The sequence below is a fragment of the Parus major genome, chromosome 7 (assembly GCF_001522545.3).
Source record: "Parus major isolate Abel chromosome 7, Parus_major1.1, whole genome shotgun sequence".
NCBI lineage: Eukaryota > Metazoa > Chordata > Aves > Passeriformes > Paridae > Parus > Parus major.
In genome coordinates this window covers 15397396-15414008 of record NC_031776.1, presented here as the reverse complement: position 1 = coordinate 15414008, position 16613 = coordinate 15397396, and the positions used below count along the sequence as shown (strand labels likewise).

General features: G+C 38.9%; 1 protein-coding gene across 19 annotated transcripts in view; it reads left to right on the top strand.

The window, feature by feature from the left end:
* Nucleotides 1–16613, top strand: part of AGPS (alkylglycerone phosphate synthase) — a 77033-nt gene that overhangs the window by 9367 nt on the left and 51053 nt on the right. For 8 of the 19 annotated variants that reach the window (XM_019007443.2, XM_019007444.2, XM_019007442.2 and 5 more), the window contains exon 3: nt 7253–7352. The exons of the other annotated variants lie outside the window; for them this stretch is intronic. In XM_019007443.2, the coding sequence (XP_018862988.1) occupies nt 7253–7352 (100 nt within the window). The remainder of the gene's footprint in view (nt 1–7252; nt 7353–16613) is intronic. 19 annotated transcript variants of the gene reach the window in all.

Below are 16613 nucleotides of genomic sequence, written 5' to 3'. Positions count from 1 at the left end.
TTTTCTTAGCATGCAGTGTGTGTTACATAGCTCACTGACTGTTTCCAAGTGCAACAAGAGCTGGAGGTGTGTTGCTTGATGGAAACAAATCCATTGAACTTGAGTTCAATGAGATTTTGCTTAGGTGAGCTGATAATACCAAGCAAAAAAGGTAGGCCTGGAGTAGCCCCTATGATATAAATCAAGATATTGAGGACTTTTGCAAGTCTCATTAGGTTACTGTGCAAACAATGAAAATGAGAACTTTTTGGAATGAGATTGTGCTGCTGTTCACACATGTAACTTTTTCTCTGCTAATAGAGATTATAGATTGGCTGTATTAGTTGGTTAGCTTTGATAAACTAAATTGCTGTGAATCTTCCTGATTTCCTTGCAAAATGTGAAGCTGTTTTTTAAGGAGAATTGGTGAGAAAACACAGTGCAGTGAATTTCAGTAACTTAGGCTGGCTTGTAATGGAAAGGCCTGCAGTTACCCTTAGGCATGAACTTGATTACATGAAGAATAAAAAATACAAAATAAATCACATGCTTTAATTCTAAATTACATTATTTGATGTAATAAGAACTTCCATACCAGATAAAATCTAAATTAGTTGTCTGCCAATAGTAATTCCCAGATGTCTCTGAGGAAATTGCCCTATTCTTCAACCTCCTTTCCCCCCTCTGCAAGTATAATTGATAATTATGTAATAGCCTGACTGTAGGGGAAGTTATTTTCTAACCTCAGGCTGGTGGTTGATTTATGCCCTGAATTGTGAACATTTATATCCATTATGAATTTTTATCAGGTCCAATCTAATTCCCCTCACAAATGTATGAATATGTATGTATAACCTTTTACTGAATCCTGCTAAGCACTTGGCCTCAATGATACCATTTGCCAGCAGGCTTCACAGGCATATTATTTTTTACTTTAAATATAATGCCTTTTACTTTCATTATGACCATCAATATTTTCTTGGGGAATGTATGAGCAGTAGTGATAACCCCCAATATCCTTTTCCCCAATAACTGCCTGCTCTGATCAGATCTCAAGCCTCAGCTGGATCCTGTGTGCCTGTGCTGGACCAGAAGGTAAAAATCTCCAGCCTGCCAACATTTCCTGCTCCATCCCTCTTAGTCCAGTCCTCACCTTTTACGTTGTGGCTTGATGACAGGCAGAAGGATGATACTTGCAGTGAATGAAAAGGTTAAAGTATCTTTAGGACTACAGTCACTCTGCTGCACCATGACTTCCTGAATTTGTGGGGGTCATTACATTTTAATGTCAAGAGAAGAGTTTATTCTGGGGAGAAGTTATTTTGGACTACGGGAAAGACATTAGTTTTGATTTGTGTTGGGTCAGGTCAAAGAGGTGCTTTTGTAAAATACTGGGAAGGGAGGACTTAATCTTGGGGTGGGCTATTACAGCTACATTTTATTGTAGAAAAAGGGTAGATTATGTTTGATGTGGTGGAAATTGGTTATACCTGGTAAAAGAAGGTTAGATTAAGAGTGATTCTGAATAGAAAAGTAAGAACTGTTTTACCTAAAGAAGGGGTTTCACTGAATGTCTACGTGGGCTGACTAGTGCCGTGATAATAGCTGGGTTTTGATTAGAGGCAAAAGAAGATGAAACAGACTATTGGGAAGATCATGCAGAAGCAGCACGAAAAAACAGTGTTTACCTTTCTCCTCTCAGTCCTGAGACATTATTGGTGGCACCTGCAATGAAAAAAAGACAATGAGACCAACTTCAATGGTCCATGCATGAAAAAATACAGGTTTGTGAGTCCTCATAACATACTTTCAATGAGGAACTATTATCAGGCTGGAAAAGTTCATTTATGAAGAACAGGGTTATATGCAAAGCCAAAAGAGACATGTGGGGTGGTTACAACAGACAGTTGGCAGTAACTCCAAACAGTGATCACAGTCAGTATTAAGCATCTGTGGACTTAACCACAAAACTTCAATTTTGGGGTAAATTCCTTAGCTTGGGAGTGAGTGCTGATATGTGGTCTCTTGTTGGTTTACTTAATTATATAATGAACAGCTCTGAAGTTTTTATTTGGATTAAAATATCCCTGGAACTCAAGTAATTTAGATCTGAGGTTTTGGCTCTACTCCCTCCCCAGCTTGTACTCAATATAAATTACTCTCCTAGAACCATGACATGTTCAATTTATCCTCCATTTTAGATGGTTGAAAAGTGCATACATAATTCTGTGCATGCCATATTTTCTGTAATCTACTGTGACGAATAGACCAAATGACTGAAACTGCTAGGTGATACACTTTATTTTAGTCATGAACCCACACCCAGCCGTAGTTAAAATACCAGGCATCTGAATTATTTTATTTGAATCAATGCCAAATTCAATCTTATGCAAACACAGAAAGAGAGAGGGAAAAGAAGTCCCAGTATTAACCCAGTGATTTATGCGTGGGAACGTAAGGCCACAACAAACAGCAACTGGCCAATTGTAACAAGAGGAGTGGCCCACCATGAAAAATCTGACTACTTTTCATTGGAGCTGCTGTGATCGAGGAGTTGGGAACATGGTGATACTTTTACTCATAGATAATGTCCACAAGAAAAGTAGACTCAGGGACCAGAATTCCCCAAATTCCACATTCTGTCAAAAACATTGGTCAAGCTCAGTACACTCATCTCCACTCACAATGGGAGGATTTCCATGGTGCAGTACAACAGATGATAACAAATATTACCATTCTGGAGAGAAAAATAGGAAATAGTTATATCACACCTGCTTGAGATAAATATATATTTTTTCATTATCTAATTCCTAATAACTATGTAAAATTAAGAGCTGTGTCCAGAAATAATGAGCCTTGGTGCTGAGTTTGGATCTCCTGGCTCAATCTGACTTGCCCATTAGGACCATGACTTTATGTACAGAGAGGCAAAGTCACCTGAACATTCCTCAGGAGAAAGGAGGACTGTCTAGAATTTTGTCAGCATTAGACATCCCATAGGGATAATGACTTTGAGGATTATTTTATACTCTGAAATATTACTATTTTTCCAAGGGCTCTTTTTACTATGTACCAAGACCATGTTTGCAGAACCAAATTATAGGAAAGGCAGCCAAAACTTTTTAGCTACACCTTCTAATTCCAGCATTCAACTCAACCAAACCAAAGAGGTTTCTGGGTACTGGCCTTGAAAGCTTGTTACTGCAGTTCTCTTTACCCACTGGTGCCCAGAGAAGCTCTGAATGAACTTCCTCTGAAGTTACACATGGAAAGGTTCAACTCCTTACAGTTCTTTAAGCAATTTTCTCCTCAGCCAGAGACCTATCCCCTAATTTGATGCCTCTCAGTGGAAATATTTTTTCTCTCAATTGTCATGCCAAACAGTTGTCCGCTTTGTTAGTTTCTCCACAGAAAGGCACCTGTTCAATTTTAGATACTGTTCAGCCTGTTCCACTTCAGTGGTCTGCACTACTCCTCCGAGAGCCCTGAGCTCTCCACATATTTCAGGCTGCCAGCTCTCTTATGTGCTTTTCCCCAGCAGCCAATTTTGCTCGGAAGCTCTTACGACTGAGCCAGCTTCCATTCCTTCATAAAGGGATACCCTCTTGTTATTGCAATTGAGGAGTTTCATAAGAGGCTTTTAATGTCTCCAGAGTGTTGTTGTGTACAATAAAATCTTGAATTAAGCTTTACCTAACACTTGTTCATGCAATACTCATTTATTGGCAAATTGCATTTGTTTCTGCTGTTGACAGATACTTTTAGGTTTATTTCTAATACCACAATTATATGATCAGATTAATATAGGCTTAAATAAAATGTTATATGCTTAGTTTGAATAGCAGGAGCATTTCCAAGCCTGAATCACTAGTATGTGCACTGCCATCTTGTGTCCTGAAGTTCTAGATAATATAAAAATGCACAGTATATGCAGAGATTTTTACAAAATAGGAGTTATCTATATGAGTGGAATCTGCAAGGTTGTCAAAAGATGTTTGCTGTAATTTCCTTCTCTTTCTTGTAAAATGTAGAATAGTCATTAAAATAGCAAGTCTGACTGAAAACTCTAAATCCATCTGTTCTAAGGATCTATTCCTTTTAATTAGTGATTTGTGCATAAACCAGGAAAAAAAAAGGGGGGAAAAGAGAAAAAAAAAGAAAAAGGCTACAGAGAAAATTCTGCTACAGCAAACCCACTCTCTCTGCCAGTAATAAGGTCCAACACAGACTCTAAGATACAGCTCTATTGCAAGACAACCTCTGAGCTGGTGTGGAGTTGCCAGAGCAGTTCTATGGCAAATGCTTCTCTTCTGCCAAAAGGGGGTATGATAGAAAAGAGTGAAGACATATTTTTAGCTGGAATCTCTCCCTTTGGAGCAACCATGGTCCGAACATAACTAGACTATCACTGAGTCTGCTCCAGTGTTCACCAGAGGACGGGGCACTTGGCTGCAGGTGGACCTAAAGTGACATGTACTTACAAAATGAAGAAAGTGAATCTAACATTTCTGTCCCAAAGTGTTTATTCAAAACTGGATTCAAAACACAAAACCAATGACATTTTGGTAGATGAAATAAGTACTGCATGCTTCTTCTCTAAAAATGATCATTCCTTCATAACATGCTACTCAAAGAAGCCTTTTTGTATGTTCAGACTTCCAATTGCTTTCACTGTATATAACAGTATTTAGCTCTGCCTTTTTGTTATGTTTTTATTAGTTTTAGCTTCTTTCTTTTGTTGTTTATTATTGTAAATGTGCAGGAGTACTCTCAAACAATTTTGAAAATGGCTCTATAAAACCCCGAAGATTTATTCCATACCGCTGTTGTTGCCTGAAACAAGCACAGGGAGCAAGATAGGGAAAAGGGTGAAAAATCAAACACAAAGCTTAGAGACACCTGGGGCAGGGCAGAAAATCGTAAAAGCCTATCAAGGTAATAGGTGCCAAGGTAAAATGGCAGAGAACATTAGTAGGGGACAAAAGTGCTCCCTGCTTTACCTGCTCAGACATTTGCCTCAGTTAGTGGCTTAACATGCCACAGATTTTTCTTTCCACCTGTTTGGCATTTCTCAGCGCATGTGCACATACTTGTGTATGCAAACTTACAGTATTATTTGCCACCTCTGAAAGGCAAACACTTATGGCACCCATTATTGTCTGAGGCAAATGGAACTTCTGTCTACCAAGGTCATTTTTTTATGCCTTAAATGCATAATATACAATGACACAGAGTTTAAAAAACCTCCCTTTCTTGTGACATGAGCAGTTATAATGACTTGAAAGAGCTTTTGCTTCTGTAACAATACTTTTATAATACTTTACTGCTTTATGAACTTGTCTTCAAAAAGCAATGTGTGTATTGCAGCCTGGTTGCATAACCTCCTGCTCAGTAACAGGAGAACATTAAAACTGTTTGCACAACACAGTGTTTAAGTAACTCAAAAAGCTTATTGAAAAGAGCTTTGTCATTTCAAAATCTGGAATGCTTTGTTAAGAAGATTGTTAATGCTATTTTATTTACTTTATCTGCCCATAAGACTCCTGCCAGTCTTCTTAGTTTTCTAGTGGAGAGTCATACTTCCTTACTTTATATCCTTTGCTGTGTTATTAGCCAAGAGATTTTGAGATAGAAAAAGGTAATTGGCTACATATGAGGAATGATAAAACAGTAACTCAAATACTGCTAGAAGTTACATAAAATGAGATAGGAAAGTGTTTTCTGTAATCTCTGCTGTACTGTAACCTTTGATGGGTGTGCATTTACCCCCCTGGTGACTGAATAGCACTGGCTGTAATCGTTACAGGGAAAGCAGAAGAGGGAAAGCTACTGCAAACAAAGCAGGTCTGGGAGGAGAACTGATGCCTTTTGTGTCCTCAGCTCCTGGAGATGTTGGCTGATACAGCCTGTGACTGGTCACTCCAAGTCTCTCAAGCACTCCATGCTGCAGCTTTTGAGTGTCTGCCAACAGTTGTCATAATGTGTTAGATTGCATAATGTCCTAGGAATGGATGAAAGTTTGTTGTTTCCATTTCTAGTTTGCTTTCCATTAGCTGGTTCATTTTGTCACTGTGAGACCTCCACTGATGCTAGAAGATGCCTATCCATCAGCTGGCCCATTTTGGTAACTACCCACCAGCAGAAGTTGATGGTGGGATACAAAATATTAGGGGTAACTGTAAGTATGTGAATTGAACCTGTCCCCTCTGGATGAGTTACTACATGCTGCAGTACCATGTCTGAGCTGCTGGCTGAATACTAAATATGAACTTTGGAGAAAATGCTAGCTCAAGTTTAGACTTTTACATTCCCATCTAAGAGTGCCCCTGACCACCTAAAGTCACAAACATTAGGGAAAATTGCAACCACTGTGTGAGCTGGGTCCAGCTAAACCAGCAGTGTCCTTGAGAAATAAAAGAACACTCAGAGAAAGAACAGCATCAGGGAAGGGCAGATAGAGCTGCATTGACTTCAAAGTGTTTATTTATATTTTATCCTATAATTAATATTTCTAAGTTTTTCCAGGGGTACAAAACTTACCATGTCTGTTATTGCAGTCTTTGGCTCTCCTAGCAGAAGTAAACTACCCCACATCCCTAGAGCACACACTACATTTCCCAGAGGCCTTGCATGTAATTTATTACTCAAGCATACTTGTCTGAAGAATAAGGAGCTGTACTGCTGAGCACAAAATAACAGGTCCTGAATTTAAAGTTTCATAGGTTTTTGTTTTATGTTTTAACAAAACTGCCTTTCCTTTAAAGTGTCCATCTGCAGGGCTATAAACATTAGTGAGGAAGCCTCTGCTTAGGTTTATTTTCTGTTAGCAAGAGCAGTTGCCCATCTGCTGGGTAAAAGGAAGGCTGGGCTTTGGTGCATTTGGAAGCAAAGGTCACAAAGAGCACCTCCCAGTCCTTTGCCAATGACACATTTAGGCTGTGATCAGAAAATGTCTTGTTAATCCACCCTGCTCAGCTTTCCAGATCTCCTTAGATCAGAACTCAGAATCACGAAATTTCAAATGGCCCTCACACAGAGATGCTGTCTATGTAAGATACTTGTCCCCAAATGTAGTAGGTCAAATGAAAAGATGTCACCAGGTCTCAGGGTCCAGCTTCTGCCTCTGTGTTTCAGGATGTGAGATGGGGATGTTTGTGGCCTCTGGGGACTTCAGGACCCACTGCTGGCCCTGTGCTGGAACCTCCTGCAGGGATTTGCAGGGCTGAAGACAAAATTTGCCACAGAGGCACTGATTCAAATCAGCTCATTGCAGGCCAGCACTCCAGAAGTCTGAGGGATGCTTGTGCAGCTGACTCCGGAGTCTTGTTCCAACACTTGGTACATTTTGAAGAGTCCTGGAAGCAACGTACAAGGTAAGATAGAGTGAGAAATCAAGGGTAAAAAAATCCCCAAATTTGGAAATATTTTCTTTTAAACCCAGTCAAAACATAACTGACTCAAATCTCAAGTAAGATTGACAAGGGAAAAGGTTCAAGTTTGCCTGTTTTAACACAGCCAACATTGCCATACAAGTCAAGTAAGAGCTACGGAAGGCAGGAACACTTGGCAATTCTGGGATACACAGTATCACCCAGAAAATAAATCTGAGAGGCAAATAATTTTTCCATTTTAATTTTTAATGGGTTTTAGAAACTGCTTAGAAGCTGTAGTAAAATATATTTAGATACTATAACAAAAGTGTTTAAAAGATACTTTGCTGATATATAAATACACAATTCAGTTGATTACAAAATAATTGCTAAAAAGCTTTCCATAAAAGCCACTGAAGATCCAAAAGCAGTGCTTTCTGCTCTGTGAGTTGGAGAATTTGAATGATGTACTGAGCACTAAATGAGGAATTTAAACATCTTATTGGAGGCATAAGATAGAAATGATTCCTAGCCATTTAAGGAAAAATTCAAACACAGAAGAAAGACTCAAATTAGGGGCTCAAAACCAGTCATTTTAGCTCTGTCTTTTTTTCCTATGTACCAGGAGTCAGTCTCCATTTCAGCTGAAACTTGCTATTCTAATTGGAGTAAGGCAGTTTTAATGCTTTTGGCCCAAGTTGCTTTGTACCAAGATGTCCAAGCAAGTGCTACCATTGTCACAGCAAGATAATTTTCCTGATAAATGTTTCAATTTTCTAACTCTCCCTCTGTTGAATTTATTATTGTGGTTTTATTCTTCCTTCAGTCATGAGGTTGTACTGTTTTCCTTAACTGCCCTCTTAAAGCTAGTGCATCCATAGGCCAGGATGGAGTGCTCTAGCAGGGGTGCCAACACTATTATTCCAGAGTCTTGATGTTCCAGCAAGCTTGGGAATGATTGCCCTGAGGTTTCTCACCAAGCTGCTTTCAGCTCACAAGGGCATGAGGAATCACTTAGTACCTCTTTTTATGCCTAGTCATTAGGTATATTTACAGTAGTACTTTCTCCCTCAAAGTCTGGCACTGCTTTCTTTGCCCCTGCTTTCTGTTTTACAACTGTTCCTTTGCCCCTAAACTTCCAGTGCTGCAGCGCTGAGGAGCCATGAACACAAGGACAGCTTGTTTTTTCACTTCTCAACACACAAAGAATGTTGTGTTAAAGAGAAAATAAATTCTGTTTTTCTCTCATTTGAAAATGCCTACCTTCTTCAGCGACATCACTGCATGTAATGGAGCAGTAAGCTGGTCCCCTATCAAACAAAGCAAGCAGCAGAGATTAATTATCTCACAAATATTTTGGAGAATCAAGCAGTTCACCCATTTGTGCTGCTCCATTTCCCGTGTTTTCAGCTGAAAGAGCAGGCTGCTGTCTAAATTGATGGCATCCTTTTCAGCTGAGACCAGCCTAATCTATTTTGTGTTCTTCAAAAAAGGAGCTGCCTTTGTTGTCCCTTGTATGTGCCACATTTCTCTACTGAAACAAAGCACTGGAAAACAGCATTGGCTTGCCAGGGCCCAAGACTGGAGTCCTCAGGTCTGGCAAGGCGGCAGCACCAGGAGCATTTAAGGTGTCCTGCTGCTGCAAATTCCACAGGATAAGCCGGCGCCAGTCATTAATTGTATATACTTAATTAAACTTCTACAAGGTGAAAATCAAATATGCAGATGAATTCAAATCACATCATTATCAGGAAGGAAACAACATTTTAAAAAGCTAAAATCAACAAATAGCTGATATTTCTAAAAAGGTAAGGGAAAGAGACAGCCAGCCAGGCTGCTTGCTAGTGACTCTCACTGTTCTGTCTGCTTTAGCAGTGCTTGCTTACTTATAGGTAATGATGCTTTTTAATGGTTTCTACCCATGAGTGTCCACTTTACTCTTCTCTAGGAGGGTCTCTCTCTCATCACAAAGACAGTTTAGCTGTGTGTGGAGCAGCTGCTGAACTGCTCCAGTTTATGGCCTTGCATATTCAGATAAATTGCCACTCATTTCTCTTAATATACTGTGCTGTAATTTGAAAAATCCTGAAAATCAACCCTTTTCGCCAGCATTCTGATGTTAAAACTGTGTTTTAAAAACAACAACAGATTTGCATCTGAGCAGAAATGTTGCTTTTACTCATTCAAATATTCTGTTCAGCTGTCTTTGACTGCCCCAGCCTAGAGTCGAATCAACATTTGTTTTGTTTCACATAATGATAGAATTAGCTACATTTGTTAAAACTTCCATGATTTACTACCTCATCTCATTCTTCAGAATTCAGTCTGCCTCTTCCTTTTGTTCTTTCAATCTCAGAAGTGGCAGAATAGAACAACTTAGATCGAATTCCAAGGAATAGGAGAATAAGTTATGGAAGCTTCATGCTTCTGCCCCAAACAAAATACAAATGGCCTAGTACTGGCATAATGATAATTTAGCTGCCTGTAAACCATTAAATCACTACTTTTCTGCTGTGGTTGGCCACCAGTGCAACACCACATGGTGGATGATGCTCACTAGCTTGTGTTGTGAAAAGTTCCCTTTTCACAGCTCTATAACTCTGGTTCCTCTTTCGCTGACTGCAATTCCTCCTCCCCATTTCTCCATCCCTTGAGCGACAGGAGAGATCCAAAAGAAACATGGTACAAGGCAACAGAATATGGTATGCCCATGGCACTGGCAGTCTCCTGCCAAAGCTTCCTGTGGCAAGCTCAAAAAAAGCCATTTCTAAATGTTCAGTTTGCCTCCATTATCTTGCCATGTAATTGCTTAGGGTGCCCAGTCCCTTCTTGGCACAGCACATGAAGGGACCATTAATACCTAACAGCACCCTGTGTGTTTGTCCACACTCTGCTACACTCTCACCTAATCGGTTCTCATTATCTTTCCAAGTATTCCTCAATGTCTTCATTCTGAAGTGTGTCCCTCAAAATGAATTGTATTAGTCCCCTACATTTCTTCAGTACATATGGGAGAGCACCTCTGCTTTGGCAGTCCAGAGGGAATTTGAGCCAAATTAGTAGAAATTAGAGGAAACTTTGAGGGAACAGACTAAGAAGGAACTGAATATCACTCAGGGCCGAAAAAAGATAAAAAATCAGGGGATGGGAGAAAGTGGCTATTTGGGAAAGCATATCTTAAAGTACTTTAGTGCATGAAGTGCAAATCTGCAGAACATCAGGACTCAGCCTAACCATTTCCCCATCAGACCTTAAATGACAGTGATAGTCTCCACTCTTAGCTGGGCATTAAAAGACTATGCATCTGATTTATAAAAAGGATATGGGTGCCTGCATATATCAGAACAAATACAGATGCCTCAGAGTAAACTGCCTTCCATTTTCACAAAGCATCTGGAAATTCAGCTGTTTAATAAAATTCCCTCTTATTAAGTTGTATAATCTTGACTTGCCATTAGTCACTACCTTTACAGGACAATTTTACTATTGTGTGGGAGATAATTATCAAGTAATATGATATGATACAAGAATTATTGAGACAGGCTTAATCTAAGGAGTAAATGCTTTATTCTGTTTTGACATCTAGTTCCCTCAAGATCATGAAAACTTATTGTTTTTAGCAAGCAAAAAGACATTGTTTCACATGAAAATGATCAAACCAATGGCACTATGTGAAGGGAGCCCTACAAGTAGAATCAAACACCTCAGGTGTGTTTTGTTCATTTTGAAGAGTCACATAATTATTTGCCAGCTTCCATTTGGGAAGTTTTTGCATTGTCTGTTCAAACACTCTGACTGTCCCAAATATGATATTTACATGATTATGTTGCTCAGCTGTGTGTCTGATGTTGCACACCTCAGTATTCCCTAGAGCATACTTAGGGAATTGCTTTAAAATGTAATAAACACTAAACCAAAATGTTCTTTCTCTTTGAACACCAAGAATTTGCAATAGCTGATTTGTTTCTTAAGATGCCTGACTATCTGATCCAGGAAAAGGTTTTTGTGAGTCAGTTACAACAGTTAAGTGTTAGAGTTTTAACTGCATTATGTCAAACATTTCTGCCATGTTATCTGATAAATGTCCCTATCCCAGCACTACAGAACTCTGCAATAAAATTCAAGAACTGCACAAATACACTAGGCTTTTCATCAACATCTTTTTCATATTTTAATTAAGGAAGTAAAAATTCAACTGACTTAAACTGCATCCAAGTACAATCAGCCCTCTTCATACCCTTGTATTTAGCCTCCTCCTGAGATGCTGTTCTCACCCAGAAATTGTAGTGCTCTTGTCATTACCTATAATCTTCTCAAAAGGATATACAAGGATTGAGTTTCTATGTAAAACACAAGCAACATTCTCTTTCACAATACAGTTTATATGTTATATATCCTTAGGAGTAACAATAGTTAATAGAACCAATATGTCTAGGGACATAAACAAGAAAAATACAGAATTAAGCAAATGTCATTATTACACAATTTCTTCTTTCTCCTCTAGATTCTGAGAAACTGCAGCATATTAGGAGAAATTTAATGTAAATTTTGGTGCATCAAACTGCATCATTAGACTGGATAATTTAGCAAAATGCTGTAATATAATTTATTTTCCAATATGGAGAACTGAGAATAGTAATGAGATAATGTCACCAAGATAAAATGCAGGTGTACAGGAATTGCAACAGGCAGGAAAGTGTAGAGGCAAGTAGTTTCTACAAAGCTCACTTGTCATGCTGGGCAGCTACATTTCACTTTAACTGACAGCTCTTTTATAAAAGGGGAAGTGGAGCAAGTCTTGGGGCAGTAAAAAAGTGTGCACTTGATCTCCTTTGGGATGCACCTTGAAAGCTAATTGTAAATGTCAAATTATGCTTAATTTCACTGACCAAGCCATGAGAGGACATATGTGGTAACTATATTTGGTTTTCTAGAATTGACTCAAAAAGTAAATATGAAAGCTTTTTCTCTTGACAAGTTTTTGACATACACTGTGGAAGAGTTGAAACCGGGCAAATTTTTACATCTCCGTGCAGAGTTTTCTGTGAAGCTTGTCTCACTTCCCTTAGTTTTTTGGATGCAGCAGGACTGTCATTACAGCAGAACAAAGAAGATGAAATGAGTCCACTGTGCACCTGCAAAGTATGTACATTGATAAACACACCTGCCACTAGTGACACCTACCAGTGACAGAGCACAACTGGTGGGACTACCAGAAGTAGTCAGAAGAAACAGAGATGCATCTCATTCACTTTGCAGAGGCAAACAGCTTTTCTGGCTATGAACAGAGGGATGCACAAAGTTATCCCTGCATACAGCTAATAATTTAGAAAGTATTTTCCTTCCTTGCAAAATTGGTATAGAGAAAATTCAGGTCTGGAGTTACTATGTACAGTGATAGTAAAAATATCTCACTAATAACTCTGCTTTGGAGCACCAGTGGAAGGCTTAGTGAAGTCACAGCAGTTTCACTGAGGAGCCTATAAGCATTTTTAAATATACTATGGACAATGACTTAGTATTTGATTCTCAGGGATCACCCCTTGTATACATACAGACTTACTTTTAAGTTCTAGTATTTCTAAGCTTTCAGATCATCTTGTTGACTGAAAGCTGAAATAGTTGAGCTCTTATTACACTTTCTCTCTTTAACAGGAGAGAGCTGACCACCATGTACAAAAACATCTGCATTTTTTTTTTATGTTTAAAGAGAGAACATACTGTTTAAAGAGAGCATACACTAACCTCTTCTATATAAAAAGAAGTCAGCTTCTGGTTGGATATTCCTAATTTAGAGGTTTCATTCATGGCCCATGCTCTCTCTTATCAACTTTTCCCTATTATCACTCCTATCCTTGTGTAACCTTTCAAAAATCCAGGCTGATCCTTGCCAATGACTTGTGGTCCTGCCAGCTTCTCCATAGCTTTAAGCTCTGAGACCTGGGCCTTTCTTCTTCTGTGGCCAACAACCAAGGCCAACAAGCTGAGCTCATAGTGCTGTAAGCTGGTAGTGGATGGATGGATTGATGGATGAATGCAGTGCTTTTTCCCAGGGACTCTGCTGATGTTATAAAAGTGACACAAAGCTAAGTAGGCCTCAGAGAAATTGCCTACTTCAGGAAAACTTCTTGGCCAATTTCATATCAACAAAACTCCTTCCAGAGCATGAATTACTTGCTGTTGAATGACATGTTCATTAATGTGTGTAGGCTTGTTTTTTGTTTCCATCTGGTAAAAAAATGACTAATCCAGAGGTTATTTCAAGGGCTTATGCCTTTTTTCCCCTTTTATTGCCTCAACAGCCTCTTCTGAGTCCATGATTCAGCTGTGGATGTCCCACACCCATCCTAAACCTAGGGCAGCCAAAGCCCCACCTCTTCTGTAGGCGGTGTCTTTTTGTACAGGGTAGAGAACAAAAAGGTGTTCTAATACATCAGATAATTAGATAATAAATCAATCACATCTTAATAGTGGTTGAACGGGAGGAACCAAGAACATCTGGAACACGCCTTATTCAACAGGTGTTTCCTTCTGTATAAACCTTGGAAGCAGCACCATGAAATTAAAAGTCTTGAAAAAATTAATTTCTACTTTTTCATTTTTCTAAAAAGCAAAGGCTTCTTTATGTCTATTTTCTTAAAGCCCAGTATTATGATAATATTCTGTTGCCTTCAGAAGCAGTGAGGTAAAATAAGGATTGTAGCTCAAAGTTGTGTCACTTTAAAATGAAAACTAAACAAAAAGAATGCCACAACTTTTTCTGCTATTTAGTCAGTAAAGGAATAGCACAGACATGTACTGCAGAACTGCACTTCCTGTCAGGACTGGGAACTTTCCATGTTTCAATAAAAATTCTTTGAAATATTTCAAAAATTTTACTACAGTTTAGGTTGAACACTGTACTTTACCTTCTCTCCCAGATCTATGTACACTCGCTGCTTCCCATCAATTAATATTTTGTATCTGATACAGATGTTTGTCCTGAGAGCATGTTCCCACCATGGTCTCCCATGGGACCACTGCATACTGGAATTCTGAGACACCTTTTTATGAGATCTCTCTGAAAGTTTAAAGTACTTTGGCAACTTTAATTTGTATTACACTGTAAACTGGCTTTAAAACTATGTTTCTTGAAAATGCCAATGTGCAGAATTCTGGAAATGCAGGCCTTTGATGACATGAGGTGTTACACTGAGCTGGCATCTCACTTATGCTTACAGATGCACTCGGTTTTGTGGGAAGGACAGCTCATGGAATGGTAAAGGCTACTGCTTTGGCTCAACAACAATTAGAATACTTCCAACTACTGCATTGTAGATCTGCTGGTATTTTTACTGATATAAGTTCTCTTTGGTGTCATAACATACTACTTTCAAAATATTGTTCCCTAAGTTTTCTTCTCAGCACTACTGCTTATCAGAATGAATTATATAGTTAAATTAGATATAATTTTTAAAAACATGCTGGTGGTTCACTTTGGGCAAATGAGAAACAGTGACCTCACAATCTGGCAGCACATGTTACTGCTGTGTTTTATGAAGATTGCCATCCTTCCAAGGTAAGCAGGGATTGCATGCAGTGCACTGGCAGGAGCTTAGCATTCTTATTGTAAGAAAAGATCCCTCTTGAACAAAAATGAGGCGTGACTCATCTATTCCTCTGCTCTGCAAAAGACAAGGATCTCAATAGTTTCCAAATCATACCACTATGTCTCTAGCATTGCCAGTTAAATCTTCATTCACATGCATACTTAAAAACTAATTTGGAACCTTTTTGAGAAATAAATTGTGAGGTGGTGACAAATATTACTTATCAGATTCTAGCTGAGGTCAATTTTTTACTGTGAAACTCTACAATTACAATCAAATAAATGACCAATGGGCTCATTATTGTTCCTTATGAGTGACTGTGATACAAGGAAACGTTCTAGGAAAATCTGAAGCCTACTACAGGGGATTTAGTATCTCTTTGGCAGCATTCAGCAATGTGGAAAGTTTTAGGTAACCGTGACTGAAAGTCCCCCCAGCTATATCCAGAACTGCAGTAAACAAAGTGAATGGAAATTCAGTCGAGACCCATGCTTGTTCCCTACAGACAGCTAAATGTGGATATGCACGAGTTAATCCAGAAACTTGTATACAAATTATTCACAGGGGGAAAATTTAGCTCCATAACCAAACTATCAAACTGCCACAACAGCTGTTTATGTTCCTCTAATACGAGAAACCTAACTTAAGGTTGAGATCCCATTGTAACTAGAGCAATCGCTGCCCCAGGAAAACTGCAGACTGTTTTCTAGACAAAGTACACAAAGGGCATAAAATCAATTAACAATGGTGAGAATAAAAGCAAAACAAACATTAATAACACCTGGGTGGCTTTTATGAACTCCTTCTCATCAGTAGGCATTACTGGAGTTGGTTCTACATTGTCACACAGTCCATGGTGTATTTCAGACCAGTCTCTCTAGGGAAAGCTTGGTTTATATATGGGGAGCTATGACTCAAAGAAGCACCAATATTGCATGTGAGGTAAGGAACTGAGCCCAAGTCTCATAGCTTTTGCAGTGCATACTGCTCCCTGGAGAACTTCCTGCTTAGTTAATGGAAAGGTACCATGTTGAAGTGTCATGGTAGAAACAGGTCTATAAAAGAGGTTTGAAACAGGGTACGAGTTTTATCCATTTTCACAGGATTTTATTCACATGTGCAACAAGCATCTGAGGAAGAAATGAATAAGTCAACACTGATAGAAAAGAAATGCCACTATCAAAGTATCAGTCATCACACAGATCCCAGGAATCCACTTCAGGACTTCCAAAAAGCTGGTCAGTGCTATTCAGTGGCAAAAGCCGATCATGAAAGTAGGTCCCGTGTGACGACTGAGTAGGCTTGAACAGTGTGAGATACTTCATGTCACAGATGAAGAGTTGGAATTAATCTGAGCAGGTCATCTAGCCCATCACCTTGCCCTGAGCAGAACTGCTCATAATGATATGTCTGATAGATGTATGTTGTCTGCTCTTAACTCTGTCTAATGAAGGTGACTTTATTCTCTACTTAGGTAGACTACAACAGTTTTTCATTTTCACTGCCATTAGAAAGTAGTCTAATGCTAATACTGAAGTTACATCTTGCAGTTTGAGCTCATTACTTCTCACCAACCTAGCTGGGACATGAAGGACAGATTGATTGCTTCCTTTCACTCCATAGCAGTCTTTAACATATTTGAAGACAGATAACCCGTCTTCCTTAGTCTTTTGTA